The 16,447-nt window shown below is 58.0% G+C and overlaps 8 protein-coding genes across 8 annotated transcripts; 3 read left to right on the forward strand and 5 right to left on the reverse strand.

Moving 5' to 3' along the window:
* Positions 1-179: 179 nt before the first annotated feature.
* On the reverse strand, positions 180-1,298 carry CcaverHIS019_0703260 (uncharacterized protein; the record flags this gene model as incomplete). Its single annotated transcript, XM_060603747.1, has 4 exons — positions 180-437; positions 486-599; positions 707-1,054; positions 1,086-1,298. 4 exons carry the CDS (start codon positions 1,296-1,298, stop codon positions 180-182), a joined length of 933 nt encoding a protein of 310 aa, XP_060460010.1.
* A 730-nt stretch (positions 1,299-2,028) lies between these two features.
* On the forward strand, positions 2,029-3,342 carry CcaverHIS019_0703270 (uncharacterized protein; the record flags this gene model as incomplete). Its single annotated transcript, XM_060603748.1, has 3 exons — positions 2,029-2,074; positions 2,109-2,240; positions 2,273-3,342. 3 exons carry the CDS (start codon positions 2,029-2,031, stop codon positions 3,340-3,342), a joined length of 1,248 nt encoding a protein of 415 aa, XP_060460011.1.
* A 574-nt stretch (positions 3,343-3,916) lies between these two features.
* On the forward strand, positions 3,917-5,284 carry CcaverHIS019_0703280 (uncharacterized protein; the record flags this gene model as incomplete). The annotated part of the gene is made up of 1 exon (XM_060603749.1): positions 3,917-5,284. The coding sequence occupies one exon, from the start codon at positions 3,917-3,919 to the stop codon at positions 5,282-5,284; it is 1,368 nt and encodes a 455-aa protein (XP_060460012.1).
* Positions 5,285-5,527: 243 nt separating this feature from the next.
* Positions 5,528-6,063, reverse strand: CcaverHIS019_0703290 (uncharacterized protein; the record flags this gene model as incomplete). The annotated part of the gene is made up of 3 exons (XM_060603750.1): positions 5,528-5,618; positions 5,673-5,922; positions 5,955-6,063. The coding sequence occupies 3 exons, from the start codon at positions 6,061-6,063 to the stop codon at positions 5,528-5,530; spliced, it is 450 nt and encodes a 149-aa protein (XP_060460013.1).
* Positions 6,064-6,289: 226 nt separating this feature from the next.
* On the reverse strand, positions 6,290-7,891 carry CcaverHIS019_0703300 (uncharacterized protein; the record flags this gene model as incomplete). The annotated part of the gene is made up of 2 exons (XM_060603751.1): positions 6,290-7,646; positions 7,680-7,891. 2 exons carry the CDS (start codon positions 7,889-7,891, stop codon positions 6,290-6,292), a joined length of 1,569 nt encoding a protein of 522 aa, XP_060460014.1.
* Positions 7,892-9,096: 1,205 nt separating this feature from the next.
* Positions 9,097-10,166, reverse strand: CcaverHIS019_0703310 (uncharacterized protein; the record flags this gene model as incomplete). The annotated part of the gene is made up of 2 exons (XM_060603752.1): positions 9,097-9,426; positions 9,894-10,166. The coding sequence occupies 2 exons, from the start codon at positions 10,164-10,166 to the stop codon at positions 9,097-9,099; spliced, it is 603 nt and encodes a 200-aa protein (XP_060460015.1).
* Positions 10,167-11,043: 877 nt separating this feature from the next.
* CcaverHIS019_0703320 (uncharacterized protein) lies at positions 11,044-12,303 on the reverse strand (the record flags this gene model as incomplete). The annotated part of the gene is made up of 4 exons (XM_060603753.1): positions 11,044-11,373; positions 11,446-11,516; positions 11,548-11,621; positions 11,690-12,303. 4 exons carry the CDS (start codon positions 12,301-12,303, stop codon positions 11,044-11,046), a joined length of 1,089 nt encoding a protein of 362 aa, XP_060460016.1.
* Positions 12,304-14,151: 1,848 nt separating this feature from the next.
* On the forward strand, positions 14,152-16,097 carry HEM15 (uncharacterized protein; the record flags this gene model as incomplete). The annotated part of the gene is made up of 5 exons (XM_060603754.1): positions 14,152-14,246; positions 14,285-14,292; positions 14,636-15,245; positions 15,584-15,658; positions 15,692-16,097. 5 exons carry the CDS (start codon positions 14,152-14,154, stop codon positions 16,095-16,097), a joined length of 1,194 nt encoding a protein of 397 aa, XP_060460017.1.
* Positions 16,098-16,447: the final 350 nt, after the last annotated feature.

Below are 16,447 nucleotides of genomic sequence, written 5' to 3' on the forward strand. Positions count from 1 at the left end.
CAGCAGTATATTCGCAGGATCAGACGCTGCATCGTGGGTTCTTTAAGAGGAACCGAGCGGCCACGGCTGGATCTGCTTCATAACATTATACTTTGCTAACCCTACCCTGCCCCTTGAGCACATTGCCCAGATCTTTCTCAACACCAACCTGACCCACTCGAGCCCCGACCTAGCCGACCTCACTGGAAAACCGAGAGCGTCCCCGAACCCGTAACGTACGCCTTTCCCACGAGCCAGGCCCGCCCATTGACCAGGGAGCAGCGAATACTCCCACCGCGTGGGCTGAGCTGCTGGCCGTCGAGGATGACAGTGCTCGGTTTGCTGCAGTCCACGTCTCCGTCTTCGTTGGGGTCACGCATCAGTGCCTCAGTGGCGTTCCTTCCGCCTCCATCAGTGGAGAGGTAGTATCCCGTTAGGACGGAATGGGCCGAGCCGGTCTGAAGTCAGGTCAGAATAGTCTAGGAAGGAGAGGAGGGGGGGCTCACGACAGTGTCCTCGTCCAGGCCGACGGAGGGGATGAAGACCCGGCTGCGGATCTGGACCATGCCGTCCTTGACGCCGATAGCTTGGGTTAGGATCGTGACGGTGTAGTGTGCGCCCTGGTGTAAGCTGGTGGGATCAAGTTGGGGCAAGGATGCAACATTCAGGTTGCCTGAATCGCAGCCGCTCCCTTGGCATCCTCCCCACTTCTCCCCCGCCCACTCACCAAAGCCTTCGGATCAACATGCAGGCCCGCAAGTTCAGTTTCCGGATCGAGCTGCACGACCGCACTCTTCCCTCCCCAATCATACTTGGCCACACGGATGACATCCGACGCCTCGAGCCCCGTCGACGAGCTGAGGTCCTTGCGTAAATCCTGCCTCTCGTCCGGTGAAACGGTGGTGGGTGTAATGGGGAGGGAAATTCCGATCCGCAGACCTCCCTCAACCTCGCCCTCTAAACTGGCGGAAAGCGGGCCCTGCTTCGGATGCTCGAAATTGATCTTATCCCCACCCCGGAGTGAAAAGACTACAGCGGCGGCCGCGCAAGTCCCATGTCCGCAGAGTGGCAGTTCCTTCCATCAGCTAACCCATATATGGACATACTCCAGCCTTGGTGAACCACCTTATCGCATAGTCATCGCCTAGGGGTGAAAGGTAGACTGTTGCGGGCCACGCAAAGTCCCCTGCCACTGCTTGGAGGTAAGTCTCGTCGTCCCACCGCGGGTCGTTGGCGGGAAAAAGGACGACAGCGGCCTGGGAGCCCGAGTGGGGCGAGTTGGCGAACGCGTTGACCGTGTAGAACTGGAGGGGTTCCATTGTGAGTGAGGGTGAGGATGAGGATGAGGACGAGGATGGAGGTGGAGTGGAGAGTGGGCAGGTGATGTCATTGCATTGCCCACCTCCACCTCCACCATCACGTGGATTTGGGCCCGCCGTCATTACGCTTTACAATGGTCTGCCCCACTCCCTCCTCATTGTACTTCCGACGGAACGATCGTCGTACCACTTGGCCAGATATGATATCTGGGCGGTCATGCGACGACGGCTCATGCGCCCAGACGTTCAGGTTGCAAGTGGCAAATACCAGTACCCCTCCGCCGGAGCGGCTCATCTCTCAGCCATAGTCACCAAATCTAGACAAGGTGTTATTCATGACCACCATATTTTGGCTGGTGGTCATATCCTGGTGAACATGCCAGAAGAGCTTGTATGACGTGTCATGACTACACACGGGCATTGCCAAGCCGTGGTGAAGCACCACGTGGCCTTTCCGTCGGAAGTCGGCCTACTATTTTTTATCTCTTCGGGATGATCAACTTTGCAGCCCTGATACCCAGCTTGCGACTACCTTGAACTGACAAAGCAAGCCCGGGTCAGGCAGGTTCTCACCATCACGTCGGGTCACAACACCACGTTCCCGCGTTAAGACTTCTGTGTATATAAGAACCACTCGGTACATTACGACTTTCTCCCTCACACCCAGCCGTCACAGCTCCACAGCTCAACCTAACCTCCCTACCAGCCTCCCAACCCCCCCACCACCGCCATGACCGTCGCCCAGCCCGAGCTCAAGAACATTGTCATTGTCGGCGGTACGTCCCCCCCTTTTAACTCTTCTAACCCCAGCCTCCGCCGCAGGGCACACGCTCGCCAACTCGCTCGCGCCCAGCCTCCCTCCGACCCACCGTATCGTCCTGATCGAGCGCTCCGAGTTCGTCGTGCACATGCCGACCATTGTCCGTGCCCTCGTCGTGCCCGGTAAGTTTCGCCATCAATCCACCTGACCCCAGGATGGGAGGACAAGAACCTCCTCGCCCGCATCACTCAAGACACAGTCTTCCCGTCCGGTTCGCGCCACGTCGTCCTCACCAACAACGTCGTCGCGCTCGGCCCCACCTCTCTGACCCTCGAGCGCGCCTTTGAGGGATCGACCGAGTTGGCGTTTGACAAGGTCGTTCTCGCTACAGGCGCGTCGCAGCCGCCTCCAATGCGGCCGGTTACAGGATCGAGCATGGACGAGTACAAGAGCCTCCTGCGCAAGATGCAGGCCGAGATCAAGGCTGCTTCGTCGATTGTGGTTGTCGGTGGAGGGACTGTTGGCGTTGAGGTCGCGGGCGAGATCAACGCTCTGTATCCCGAGAAACAACTCACTATCGTCCATGGCCAGTCTGGTCTCCTTCATCCAGGAGAGAAGAGCAACGCTACCCCCGACCCAAGGAACTACGTTCCCCAGCCTACCGCTCCCCGCGTGTCGACCTCGCTCGAGAGCCAGCTGCACAAGCGTGGCGTTAAGCTCGTCTTTGATGACCGTGTCGCTTCCGGTCCCAATGGCGCGCCTCTTGTTCCTGGCCCCCTGCCCAAGGTCGAGAGCCTTCCCCTCGTTTCTGGTGGATCCGTTGAAGCCGACTTCGTCTTCATGTCGACCGGCAACATCCCCAACTCTGACCTGATCAAGGCGGCCGACCCCAGCGCTCTCACGCCTTCGGGACACATCGCCGTCGACGCCCACTTCCGCGTCCTCTCCACCACCCTTAAGGAGGCGTACGCGCTCGGCGACGTCGCCTCCGTCCCAGCCTGGAAGACGCTCGTTTCCGCTGCAGCAGAGGGTACGGCACTCGCCAAGATCCTCGCCGCCGAGATCAAGGACAAGGTTCCGTCTGAGTATCAGCCCGCCAAGTTTGACTTGTCGTCTATCGTGACCCTCGGTCCTCCTGGTGGTGCGGGCGTGCTCGTCCTGCCGTGGTTTGGTGAGGTCGGCGCACCCGGCATGGTGGTTGGGATGAAGAATGGCGACTTCTTCGCTGGCAAGTCGTTCTACGCGCGCTTCAAGGGCGCGGACAAGGTCCCGACCACGCTCTAGAGCCCGCCCACAGACTGCTTTTCCGACTCGCATGTTAGATTCCCCCTGTCATAATTGTAAATAACAGAGCCACGATGTCACAGTTATGGTATCGCGTTTGGCCAGTTTGAGGAGTCTGTCCAGGACCTGTCGTTGTTCGTCTGCCAGCTTTCATCAAAAGGTCATCCCCTTCTTCTGTGCTTGGCCCCGGTCCAACCGCGTCTTAGCATTCCTTCCTGGCGAGAGAGGCAACCCGCTCGATCTCCGCCGATAAGCCACTCCCGAGCCGGAATGCCCTCAATGGAGATCAAGCCACAAGTTCGGCAACGCAACTCACGCAGGCCGGCGGTGCCTGGATTGGCAGTCACCTGGTCACCTGATGTTGTTGCCCACTCCTCATTCCATCGCGGCAGGCCGAGGCCCTGCCCACCCAGACCCGGTTGCAGGCGAAGTAGGTAGGCGAAGGCGTGGGAGACGCGATTCGCGACTCCGTCCATCATCCATACCCGTTCGCCTCGCGGCAAGTGTCGGCGAGCGTCGGAACGCTGCGATTCAATATAAGAGCGCAACCCAACACTCTGGGCCCACACCCACCATGCCCGAATTCGACGTCGTCATCGTAGGCGCTGGCATCGCCGGCTCCACGCTGGCCGCCATGCTGTCGCCCCACGTCTCGCTCGCCGTCGTTGATAGAGACATCGCCGCGATCCCCGGCTCGACAGGCCATGCTCCGGGCGTCGTAGCTCAGATCAACTCGATCCCCGCTCTGGCCGAACTCGCCCGCCGCTCTGTGGCCTATTACACGCGCATTCCAAATGGGTTCGACATAGTCGGAGGGCTCGAAGTCGCCCTTGGACCCGGAGAGACGATCCACACGATGGAAGCACGCGCGACTCTCGCCCACTCTCTGGGACTCGCAGCCGAAGTCTTGACGCTGGAGGAGGCGTCCGCTCTCGCCCCGGCGTTCGTGAGAGAAGACGCGGCGGGCGCAGTCCACTTCCCCAACGACGGGGTATGTGATGCCAAGACCGTAACAAGAGCCAACATCCTCAAGGCCAAGAATAACGGCGCATCCCTGATCGATGGCAACGTCACTCGCATCGCCAACGACGCGGGATGGCGGGTTACTCTCTCCACTCCCAACGGTACGCGGGTATTAAGTGCGGCCCATGTGGCCGTATGTACCGGCGCCTGGGGCGGCCAGCTCCTTCCCACCCTCGAGGCGGCCGCGGTAGCCGTTGCTCACCCGTACGTGTTTAGTGAGCGGCGGGAACCCCGCCCTCAGCCGCCGCAGGAAGACCTCCTCCGCAAGCCGGGGCGGTTTGCACCCTTCGTCCGATTCCCCGGCCAAACCGTCTATGCTCGGGACCACGGCGAACGCGACGGACTGGGATCCTACGCGCATCCGCCCGTACACATCAAGCCCTCGTCTCTCAAGAACCAAGCCTCGGGCGTGGCGGCATGGGAACCGAAATTCGACGGGTGGATGGATGCCAGCGCTTCGGTCCTGCCAGACGAAACGGCGCGCACGTTCAATGGTCCGCGCGTGGTCATTCCGCGCAGCACCAAGGGCGACGGGTGGAAAGCCATGGACGTACATGATGTCCCGCACGCGTTTGCGGGGTTGATGACCATGACGCCGGACGGGATGCCGCTTTGTGGTCGGATGAAGGAAGGTTCGGGGGGCGCGTTGTGGGCGCTCGTTGGGACTTGGGTTACCCATGCGGCTGGGAGTGCCGGGGTTCTAGCTCCCCAGATCCTCGCCGCATTGGGGAAGAAGACGCTTAAGGCCGACGATGCTTGGCTCCGTGCCGCGCTTGATCCGCACCGCTTTGATGGGATGAGCGAGGGGGAGAGGGAGAAACACTGTCTCGACAAGTATGCGGATATTTGGAACCGCAAGGACCAGTGTGTTGTGGCTTCGCCAAGGCCTTCGTCGAGGCCGCGCTTGGCCAAGCTCTAGTTGTATTACATGGGTGTAGGGGTGGTTGTAGGGTTTCGGAGATTGAGAACAAGGGATGTTAAGTGTTGTGATCATTGGCATGATTCTCACTTCAAGAGTTCCGTTGACCCAGGCAGACCTCGTCCGCCCTCATGGCTATCAGGCGCGACAAGCTACACATCGCATATTACACTAGAATTCTACACGGCCCTCTCCACTGTAAATCACTCTGCTCTTACTGCGCCGACGTGTATACGCCTAGGCCTACTCGCTCGCCCACACGACAGGGTCATGCTTCCTGTGCTTCCCGTGGTTGTTGCGGTACGCGTCCTCGATACCGCCACCGACGAGCATCCTAGGGTGAGCCGCTTTCACCCACTAGACGCAAAACGGGAGGAGCAATACCCACACTGCAATGAAGTAGATGAACAGCGCCCAAAGCATCGTGCCCCAGAAACGCCTACGCGCGCGCGACAGGGCAAGATAGTATTCGGGCGAGTGTGCGACGACGATGAGCACGCCTTCCTCGGTCTGGCGCGGGGTGCGGTGGGTGCGTTGGATGTGGTGGTGCATCGCGGTGTGGTGCATCGGATTGGTGTTGGGGGGTTGAGTTGAGGGACCGGAGGGACCAGGCGCGGAGGGACCATCTTGAGGAGTGTCTGGGGTCAGCTCAAGAGGGAAGACGACTTACATGGTGGCGGCTGGGTTTCGAGGTTAACGAGCGTGCCCTCGGGCTGGTTGTCGGCTGTGCCGCGGGCTACAGCGGCGTAGGTGCCCTTGTTGTTCTTGTTGTCGGACATGGTGGTGAGGAAGATGGTGAGTTTGTGTGAAAGTGAGACTTGGCACCGAGCTGTGCAGTGGGTGGCAAGTTTGGCTCCATCCGCATACGTCATTGTGCAACATTACGTATTTGCAGTGGTTCGACTCCTTCGCAGAGTTGTTCTCGTCCAAGGCCATTGCATAAACCTCATGCAAGAATCTGACAGTATAATACCCTTGTACATGCAGTAGGCTATTCAAGATGCTCTACAAATCAGGATTGAATTTGCTCATCGCTCGTAGCCTTGGGCCGATGTGGTAGAACACGAGCGGGATCGGTGCGAGCGCCAGAGAAATGAAGGCGAGCAGAGCCATACTCCACGTCCCCTGGTATCCGAGGTTGTGCACCATACCAGCGGTAAACAGGGGGAAAGTACCGCCAAAGATACTCCTTGTGAGGGTGTTGGCCGCGATGGCCGAGTTGGCAAACGACCGGTAATTGTCAATAAGAACGATAATCCCACACTCGAAGATGAGGACCATGCCGCACATGCTGAAACCGAGGGCGATAATCGAGGACCATGGTGACGCGACTTGCGCCGGGCCAGTGAATGCGAACCATAATAGGCCGATGGGAAGCATGACTGCCCCAAGACCCATGGGGAGGAAACGTTCCTCAGGAAGGCTCTCCGCTCCCGTTGCAGCCAGACGACGCTTATACCGAACCATGTCGAGGATGATAATTGCACCGCCGACGAGGATACCCACAAACGCGGCAAAGAGGGGTGTGGTGAGCACGAAGGGGCCCATTCCGCGATACTCGCCGAAGATGACGGGCAAAGCCGCCATAAGCATGTACAGGAGCGCGTACACGAAACTCATGTAGGTGCTGACGACGAGGAGGAGTGGCTCGGTGACGAGCATGCGCATCGGGCGGAGGACGTAACGGAGGACGATGTCGCGGGGCGTGATGGAGATGGTATCGAGTTCGGAATGGTATGCCCATACCTTGGTTTCGCGGCGGAGCCTCTTCGCCTCCTTGCTGAGGATAACGGGTGAGTACGCCTCGTCCATAAACAACGCGAGGAGGAGGGTTACGAGAAGCCCATACGCGGCCATGAACCACTCGGCCCACCGCCATCCGTATGTCTCGCTCGTGCTTGCAAGCCCGGCGCCGATGATCGGTCCCAAAGCGGGACCTCCAGCTGTAGCGGCGGCGAAGAACGAAACGCCCGCTTGGACGTGTATGCTGTCGTAGACGTCGTGGAACCATCCCCCTCCAATTGCGTATGGTGCAGCGCCGAACACGCCGCCCAGGAAGCGTCCGACGAGTAATGTGGCGAGATTTCCAGCGCCGGCGGACTGGATGCTGAACATGGTACCGAGGAACAACCCAAGGGTTAGGGGCCACTTGCGGCCTTGTACCTCTGAGAGGGGACCAAACACCTGTGGTCCGAGAGCGAAACCGAGCACGAACAGGCCGTTCGCAAGGTCCGCCACGACTGCCGAGACCCCGAAATGTGCCTTGATCGAAGGTGCGGCGCCGGAGAGGACCGCCGAGCCGATACCCGCCCACAGCGTGGCGAGGGTGATGAGGGCGGTTTGGAAAACCTTTTTGGCCAGGCTGAGGTTAGTCACGTTCGGGATGGAGGCTCACCTCCAGTTCTGTGCGTTTCGGGGGTCATCTGGTCCGTCGAAGACGACTTCGAACACATCGCCCTTCTCTAAGACAGCGTTGACGAGCTCGACGGGTACTGTGCCGCGTTCGCGATAGATTGTGGACGGGGAGCGGTAGAGTGTTGGTGTGGGTGATGGGGGGGAGGTTGGGGCTGCCTCAACGTCATACTCCTTGGTATGTGGTGACGACATGGTGTCGCGTGGTGTGAGGGGGGCAGGGGTGGTGTGTGGTGTGTGATCGTGTGTATGTGTGCGTCTAGTCGTCTATGGGTCTAGGTGTCGATCAAAGTGTTCTGTCAATGTTGTCTGGGTGGGATGGCCGCTGTGGCTCCCTTCTTATCTACTCTCCGACGCGTCCCATCCTACAAATATGCGTAATCAGCACTCAGCTGATTACTCACATTCCCTATCTGTGACGACCGTGCGGCGTCCGGCCTCTTGCTAGTGTAAGCTGGCGTGCGGCGATTTCGGGGTTCGGTAAGGTGCGGCGATTTTATATTTTCAGCAAGCATGATGTGCGCCGATTTTATATTTTGAGCAGGCATGATGTGCGGCCATTTCAGGTGAGCGGCAAATTCGGGTCGGCGGAGAGGTGGCGATACAGTGTTCATGTTCTGCGGGCGCGAACATTTTCGGCCGATCGGTGATTCTAGCGGCGACGCTACCGCTGCAGACAAGCTACACTTACCACTCAATCTTCAGAGCAGTTGTCATTCCTGTCAAACTTTGATTGATCACACGAACTAGTCTCAGACAACTCCCCTCACTCGGGCCGGATTAGCCTGTTTAATCCTCAACATTTGTCCTCGGCAGGTAGGTTTCGACATTGTGCTCGGCGAAACCTGCCCCACTCCAAGACACCTGCATGCCAGATGAGAGAATCTGTGACGCGGAGTAACACTGGAAAACGTGATGTGTGCAGAGAGGGGAGGAGTTTGGTGTGGTGATGAGGAGACAAGGTGGTGGCGACGCGTCTAAATGGAGGAGCTAGAGTGATGCGAGGGAAATGAAAAAAAAGGATCAGCCGCAAGGGGAATATAGATTGACGTGGAGCGGGTGGTGGCTTTGAGGGAAGCGAGTGAGGAGTGAGAGAAGAGTGAGGGGGATGAGTTGAAAAGAGAAGGAGTAATGAAGAAGAGACTCGACACAAAGCCGCGGAACCAAACAAACACAGATACTGTACCGAGCTTGGTCGTTCCACGACACTCCCACGCCCTCTGCTCACGCAGCGCAAATCCTTACACCAGATCACCAGAGCTACTCGTGTACTATTTTATCTACGGTTCCAACATGCAAACAGCTATTTCACAACTATCTCAATACGGTATTTCCCGCCAACACGTTACAACGGTCGTCATTCTCCCTCCAGTCATCGCAACGGTGTCCTCAATCCACCCCTAAGCCAAACGGCGGCGCTTGGAGCGAAGCGCATTATGAAGTTCTTCTTCACTCTCGTCGTCTGAGTCGCCACTCTCGTCATCTGAGTCGTCACCACCGTCGTCGTTCTCATCGTCGCAGGTCTCGTATCCCTTGTCCGAATCCGAGATCACGATGACCTCGTGGTCCTCACCCATCTCCACATCAGCGCCAGATGGGGGCACGGCGCCGTCTTCTTCCTCGCTTTCGTCCTCGCCCTCGTCCTCGTCGTCGGAAATCTCAATGACTTCGATCTCGTCGTCCGACACCTCGATTATGAGGTTACCGCGCGCGGCGGCTTTAGCAAGAGCCTGGTGTTAACCCCTTTACCAGACCACGTACATCCGCCTTGTTGTTCCCCCGATGGGTAGAGTGGCCCCGCACGTGAGTGACTGAGACTTGACATGTGAGGGCATTCAAAGCCCGGCCGAGACGTTTCAGCAGCACGATGTCCTGTTGACTCTTGACGGCCAGTTTTTTGCCATGGGGACGTTTACGCCAGTTACGCGCACTCCAGACTTGGTGGTTCTGGAAGTCTGTCGTTGGTGTTTCAGGATCTCCCAGGATGCTGGACATGACGAGTTGTGGCACCTTCCTCCAATGATGACTCACGGTGGATGGCATGCATCGAGTCAGTCCGAACTTCAAGTCTAACCCTCGGATCAGGATGCAACTCGATCGCGCGAATCACCGCCTGTCGTCAATCTCGCCCTGTTCCATTGCCAGTCTCTCCCTGCTCCATTTCCTCCGCCGTCAGCTTTCAGCCCGTCAAACTCACATAGAACTCAGCCTGGTGGCAATTCGTCACCACTCCTGGCGGCGGCCGTTCCCTACTCAGAATGGAACTCGCCCAACTCCCCTCGCCCCAGTAGATACCGATCCCCATATCTTTGGTCGGACGATGGAGTAGGAGGGAAGCGTCGGTCCATACGACGAGACTCATATTCGTCACGTGGAATCCTCCACGGCGGAGGCGGGCCAGATATCGCTTAGTAGGGTTGAGGTCCCTTTGCAGCTCGTGGCCGTGCCGTTCTTGGGAGCGGGGGCGCATGATGTGAATGGAGAAGAGTGTATGATCAAGTGCGACAAGTCATAGTGAATAGTGACGTGACTGGGCACAAACATTGTGTGTTGATGGTGGAGGTGTTATGGAGGAAGGTCTGTGCAGTGGGTGAGTCAACTGATGTACAAGGTGCGTGCGACGGATCCAAGTATTGGGTCACTGTTGACACACTCGCTAGCCCCCTCACAACTAGTCACTGCATAGCAGCATAGAGTCTGTGCTCCCGTTCCGTGGGATCCCTGTATGTTAAGGAACATTGGTCATTCAGGTCAACCCAGGTGCGGTGTTCAGTTGCCAGGATTCGAATCACCGATCTTCGTGAGCGGAGAGGTTGAACTGGGGTGGATGGCGAGGAGGAAGAAGGGAAGGAGGTTCCCAACGCCGAAGTGGACATGGCCATGTGGTGGTAATGTTGCACAGATGTTGGTGAATAAAGGAGTGCAGTAACTCCACGATCTGGGAAGGAGTAAGTGGTGAGTGGACCACAGACAACAAGCGCCATGGATGTTTAGCGGGTTGCCACTACACTCGAACCTTTCCAGGCCTGGCTGTGGCTGTTGGATGACCCGTAGGCCCAGCTCCGGGAAAAATTAGATAAAACCCGTAGTTTCGTATTAACTTTCTGTATACTCTTCATGTCTCACTTCAACAGTGGCAGCGTGGCACCTGGTGCAACCCAATTCAGCTGCAACCACATTACAATTCTAATGATATTTGCATTGTCACTCGTAAAAATCAAGCCGAGATGAAAGTGTTCAACGAGAAGACGGAAGAGATGGAAAGATATCGATCGTTGGGTAAATGCTTCGGAATCAGGTATGGTGATGAACATTGGGATAGGTCGGGTTGAGCAACGTCTTGGCGTTCAAGTCGGCATCGACTTGTGGGCGTGGAACATCTGGGCGGGGGTGGACGACGGCGCAGGGGTAGTCTGGTAGTAGGAGGGGGCTGACTCGCGACGCTGGGGCGGCGCAACGCCGATGCTCATGGCCGACGAGCTTCCGTTGGCACTCGTACTGGCCACGCCGGGGCCGACGACGGCGTAGTCGCGGAGATCCGACGAAGGGACGGCGTAGTCGAACTGAGGCTGCATGTAGTAGTTGTTCCCGCTGGAGTAGTAGCCGGCAGAGAAGCTTGACGCCTGGGCGGGACGGGCGGGCGTAGCCGACTGGGGCCGGGCACGGGCGTCGTGAGTCTGTGAAACGTTAGATAAGAGACGCAGAAGAAGCCGAGGTGGGGAAGGGGGGAGGAGTGAGGTGAGACTTACGCGTTCGTGGCGACGAAGGTTGGAGCTGACTGAGAAACGACGGCCGCAGCCTTCACGCAGGCACTGGTAGGCTTGCGTCAGCGTGCAAATGGGAAAAATTACGTTTCGCACCGGTGTGTACAGACATATGCGTGTTGAGCGAGCTGGGACGGTTGAACCGCTTGTCACACACGGGGCTGTGTGTCAGCGCTGTCGCTTGTGGCGGGGATCCGAGCGGCTTGCGAACGGGCTGGCAGTGACTCACCAGACGTGGCGACGCTGCTTCTGGATCTCAGTTTGGCGCCGCTTCTCTTCGTTCTGCTGGTGCGGCTGTGGCATGTTGGGATAAGGTGGGGCGCTCCAGTACTGGTACTGCGGCGTCTGGTGGATGTTGTGGGTGGGGTGAGCCTGGTACTGCTGGTACGAGTGGGGATTGTTTGAGGAGTGTTGCTGGTGCTGCTGGTGCTGCTGGTGCTGTTGGTGCTGTTGGTGCTGCTGGTGTTGCTGGTGTTGCTGATGAGCTGGGTGTGCTGCGTGCGTGGTGTGACCAGCGTGTGCGGTGTGCCACTCCTCAGGGTGACGATAAGGCACAGCGTAGAGGACGTCTCGGGACTGGCGGGGCTCGGACCAGGCAGACGGACTGTTGTGTTCGACCTTGATGTATGAAACACTGTTCTCGCTATTGATGGGGAACGTTGACGTATACGCCGGGGCGCTGTTGGGGAGGGAGATCTCGGGCCAACCTGCGGGACTCGGAGTCGGGGTTGGCACGGGAGAGGCGGGTGAGTGACGAGGGTTTGGAGGGGAGCGGTCGTGTGACTCGTTCTGGAGGGGGGAAGGGGGATGGGGGAAACAGGGGTCGGCGGGGACGGTGGTCATCTTTTTGAGACAGAGTAGTTTGGTCTGGGCGATGTGCGAATGGTTGATGGGTGAGCGGCGGATGGGTGATTTGCACGACTCTCGGAGATGTCGCAGATATTGCAGGTGTCGCAGAAGAGAGTTGCAAGATATGCAAGATGGGAGGAGTGGAGATTTCGGTTGCGCTTTAAGGCGCTTCAGAAGGGGAGTGAGGAGGGAAGGTTGGGCGTTGTTGTTGAGAAGATGTTTTGGGAGAGCACAACAAGAAAACAAAAGCTCAATGTGTCTACGGGAGAAAGGGGGAGGGGGGGGGGGGGGGGAAGGGTGTTGAGAGTCAAAGGCCAAGAGCAGAGGGGCGCAGTGTCACTGTGCGCCTTCCTACGTATACCCCCATCCAAATACAATCACTCCAACAACAAACAGAAGCGCGAAGCAGGTAGCCTTCCATCTCTCCTCTCTCCTTTCTCCTTGTGTCCCTCCAGGCCTCTATCTAGGTAAGGAGGACACCGGGTCGGGTGACTAAGGCCGGAAGGGTTGTTAAAGGTGCAAGGGGTTGGCGTCCTTTGGTTCTTCTCTCTCCTTTATCTAACTTGCCCATGGCTTGGGCTAGACTACTTGAGTGAGGTATTGGGTTTAAAGGGGTACCAGTTGGAGGAGGGTATGAGAGCAGAGGGGCGCAACGATGACGACGACGTGACGGCAAACAACGATGCGCGGATCAGTGTTGGCGAGTCTGCCAAGGACGCGAGCTCTCTATTCATCTATTCTCTAGTGTAGCTTCTTGTCTTCTGATACAGTAGGGAAGGTAACAGTGTCCTCAGCTGCAATTGCAGTCAACCCCAATGCCAGGAAACCAACGATAGCGGGACAGACATTGTAGGTATCAAGTTGTCTCGCACTGATCCTGTTAGTCTGTTAGTCGGCGACCGAGGTGTGCTCGAGCCGCCAATCCGTCGTCAAGCTCCAAACGCTCCCGGTAATACTTCAAGTTGCACTACGCCCCTCTCTCTCGTTGTCCGCTGGAGACGCTGCCTCACTGAATCTCACTGACTCTCCCGACTCTTCACCCGACGTGACAGCGATCAGTGATCCGGCCTGGCGATCCGCACGACCGCTCGTTCCAGGAATGTAGGAATGTCGTGGCGCGGCGGATTCCGAAGCGTGTGGAGCGTCAGTCCAGTCCAATGATCGCGGGGTATGTTATCGCTCACTGTCTTTAAGGCAGTTTCAATCTCATTGGAGGTATTGAGTTGATCCAGTTTGATCGAGCTGTAAGCAATCCAAGACAACTCCCGGCTCGACACATTGACACGTCGATACAATTTTGTCCATCTGTACATGTACATCTGGTTTCGTATCTGCCTTTTCTGCGTATCCCGCTACGCGTGGATAGCTCAGCTCGAATGCGAATCCGATCAACAGCGGCCCAGGTATGGGTGGCTGGCTGGAATGGCTATTGGGGTATGTGAGTAGCGTGCAGTACGCGCCCTGGACGCAAACAGGAGGGCGAGGAGGAGGAAAAGGAGGCCGAGAGGGGTCTTGAAGTTCTGGCCAACACCGCCCTCTATGTCTATCTTAAGCCTGAGGTCTAAGGGAGATCACGTACGACGAGCCGCGAGCCACCATGCTTAACCGTACGTGTACGCGTCTACAAGCTGCATTTGCTGCAGTCTGAACTGCCACGCCACAAGCCCTGAGTCAAATTGAGTGCCACATCCATCAACCCGTCAACAGAAGACCACGTGTCCATCCGAATGACTCCCTCCACTCTCCCACGCCCACCACCCGGGCCTGACTGACCTACGTCTGCGATGTCATTGACTACCCGGTTGACATCATCTTTATCATTCTTTCTACAGTGCCTGCATAATGCTGCGACCAGCTCTCCGACCGCGCTACGCGCACAAGATCCTAGCGCGCGGCCTTGCGACGGTCCGCGATGGTCAGCCGACTGAGAAGAAGCCGTGAGTCAACCGACACCTCGAGATAGAGCTGACGACAGGCCGACTGGTGAGTACGGCGACTTTTGCGTCCTCTGCCAATCGCTCTTGGCGTTGGGTCTTGAGCACCACCCGGTGCTTGCGCGTCATCTCTTCCTCTAAATCATCACAGAGAGCACCTGCCAGAGGTCAGAGATGATGGCGCGCGCACTCGAACGACCCGCGTCAACGCCGTATCAAGCTGGGCAGACTCTCTGGCGGTTAGCATGGTGGTGCAGTGCCAACTAGTTCGGATTGTCTCGGCGGCGGCCACCTCTCTGCCTCATCATACGTTGTCCACTCCTCCTCTCCCTCCCTCATATACCCCACTAACACTCCTCCTCTCCCTCCCTCATAGACCCCACTAACACCAGCCGTCGTCATGCTCAACATGGGCGGCCCCTCAACCCTCGACCAAGTCCACTCTTTCCTCTCAAACCTCTTCCACGACAGCGACCTAATCCCGCTCCCCATGCAAAAAGTCCTAGCCCCCCTCATCGCAAAGCGCCGCACCCCCAAAATCGAGGAACAGTACAAGGAAATCGGGGGCGGCTCCCCAATCCTCCGCTGGACCCGCACCCAAGGCGAGGGCATGGCAGCCCTCCTAGACGAGCTGAACCCCGAAAGCGCACCGCACAAAGCCTACGTGGCCTTCCGCTACGCCGAACCACTCACCGAGACCTGTCTTGAAGAGATGCGTGCCGACGGTGTCCAGCGCGCTGTCGCCTTCACCCAGTACCCGCAGTACTCGTGCTCGACTACCGGTTCGAGTTTGAACGAGCTGTACCGCGTCGCTAAGAAGGAGGGGTGGGGGGCGAATGGCGAGGTCAAGTGGAGTGCTATTGATCGCTGGCCCGCGCATCCCGGCCTCGTCAAGGCTTTTGCAGCTAATATCCGCAAGACCCTCGAGAGTTTTGCCCCAGAGACCAGGGACGAGGTCGTCATTCTCTTCTCGGCACACTCGCTGCCCATCGAGATCGTCAAGTGAGTCGTGTGTGCGTGTGCGAGTGCGGTGTGCGTGTGTGTGGGTGCGTGTGCGCGTGTGTGGCATGCCGCGTCGTGTGCGTTTGGGTGCGTTTCAGGAGGACGCCAGTGGGCGTGCTAGCGTCGTAGCGCTGCCGCCCTAACTCCCGTTCCCGTTTGGGCTCTTCCGCGTGCCGCTCTTTGACGGCACGCGAATCGTACGCGTCTCGGACGCCCTTGTGCTAGACGGCGCGCTTGCGTTCGGGATCATCCCACATGTCGCTGTCTGCGATCAGTCTTCTCGAAACAGCATTTCTTTCTGCCCTTTCTTCATCCCCACGACATATCACTAACCCCAGCCGCGGAGACACCTACACTCCAGAGGTAGCAGCGACAGTGTACGCGGTAATGCAAGAACTCAACTTCTCCAATCCGTGAGCTTCCCCCCATGTCAATGCTAAAGGAAGTTACCGTCTGACGTGGCAATCCAAAGTCGGGCCGAAAGCATGGCAAGGTCCGCAAACCGCAGCCATGGTGGAAGGTCTAGCCAAGCGTGGCCACAAGGACATTTGTCTCGTTCCCGTCGCATTTACCTCGGACCACATTGAGACGTTGTTTGAGCTCGACATTGAATTGAAGGAGGACGCAGACAAGCTCGGCGTTAATCTGACTAGGGCGGGGAGTTTGAACGACTCTCCTATTTTTGTTCGCGCGCTGGCCGATATTGTCAGCACTCATCTGCGCGATTTCGACGCGGGGAATGTGGGCAGCGCGAGCAAACAGCTTATGCTGCGTTGTCCCGAGTGTACGTCGCCGAGATGTGCGCGGACAAAGAGCTGGATCCAGAAGGGCGGACGCGAGGCCGAGGCTTAGTGGGAACAGTTGGTGATATGCATACATCACTCCAGTCAAAGAGTCGGTTGGAGGTCCGAGGTCGGAGGTGCTCCGGCCTCGTGCCTTATCTATCATCTGGGGGCGGCATTCCCCTCCGCCATTCTCATGGCTTATCTGTACGGAACCAGCTGTCCTATCTCCCTATCGCGGTCAGTCACCACCCGCCTCATCACGTACAGAAGGTGCCGGCTTGTCACTGGCGCCACGCCGACGCCGCCAGGAGGCAGTGACGCACGTGCAGAGTCACGACGTGACGTGGCGGCGTGCCAGCGCGAGACCTTCTCACTTGGCAGATCTGCATCCGTCAGAACGCGGCACACACTCTCGCA

This window comes from Cutaneotrichosporon cavernicola (genome assembly GCF_030864355.1).
Source record: "Cutaneotrichosporon cavernicola HIS019 DNA, chromosome: 7b".
Lineage (NCBI taxonomy): Eukaryota > Fungi > Basidiomycota > Tremellomycetes > Trichosporonales > Trichosporonaceae > Cutaneotrichosporon > Cutaneotrichosporon cavernicola.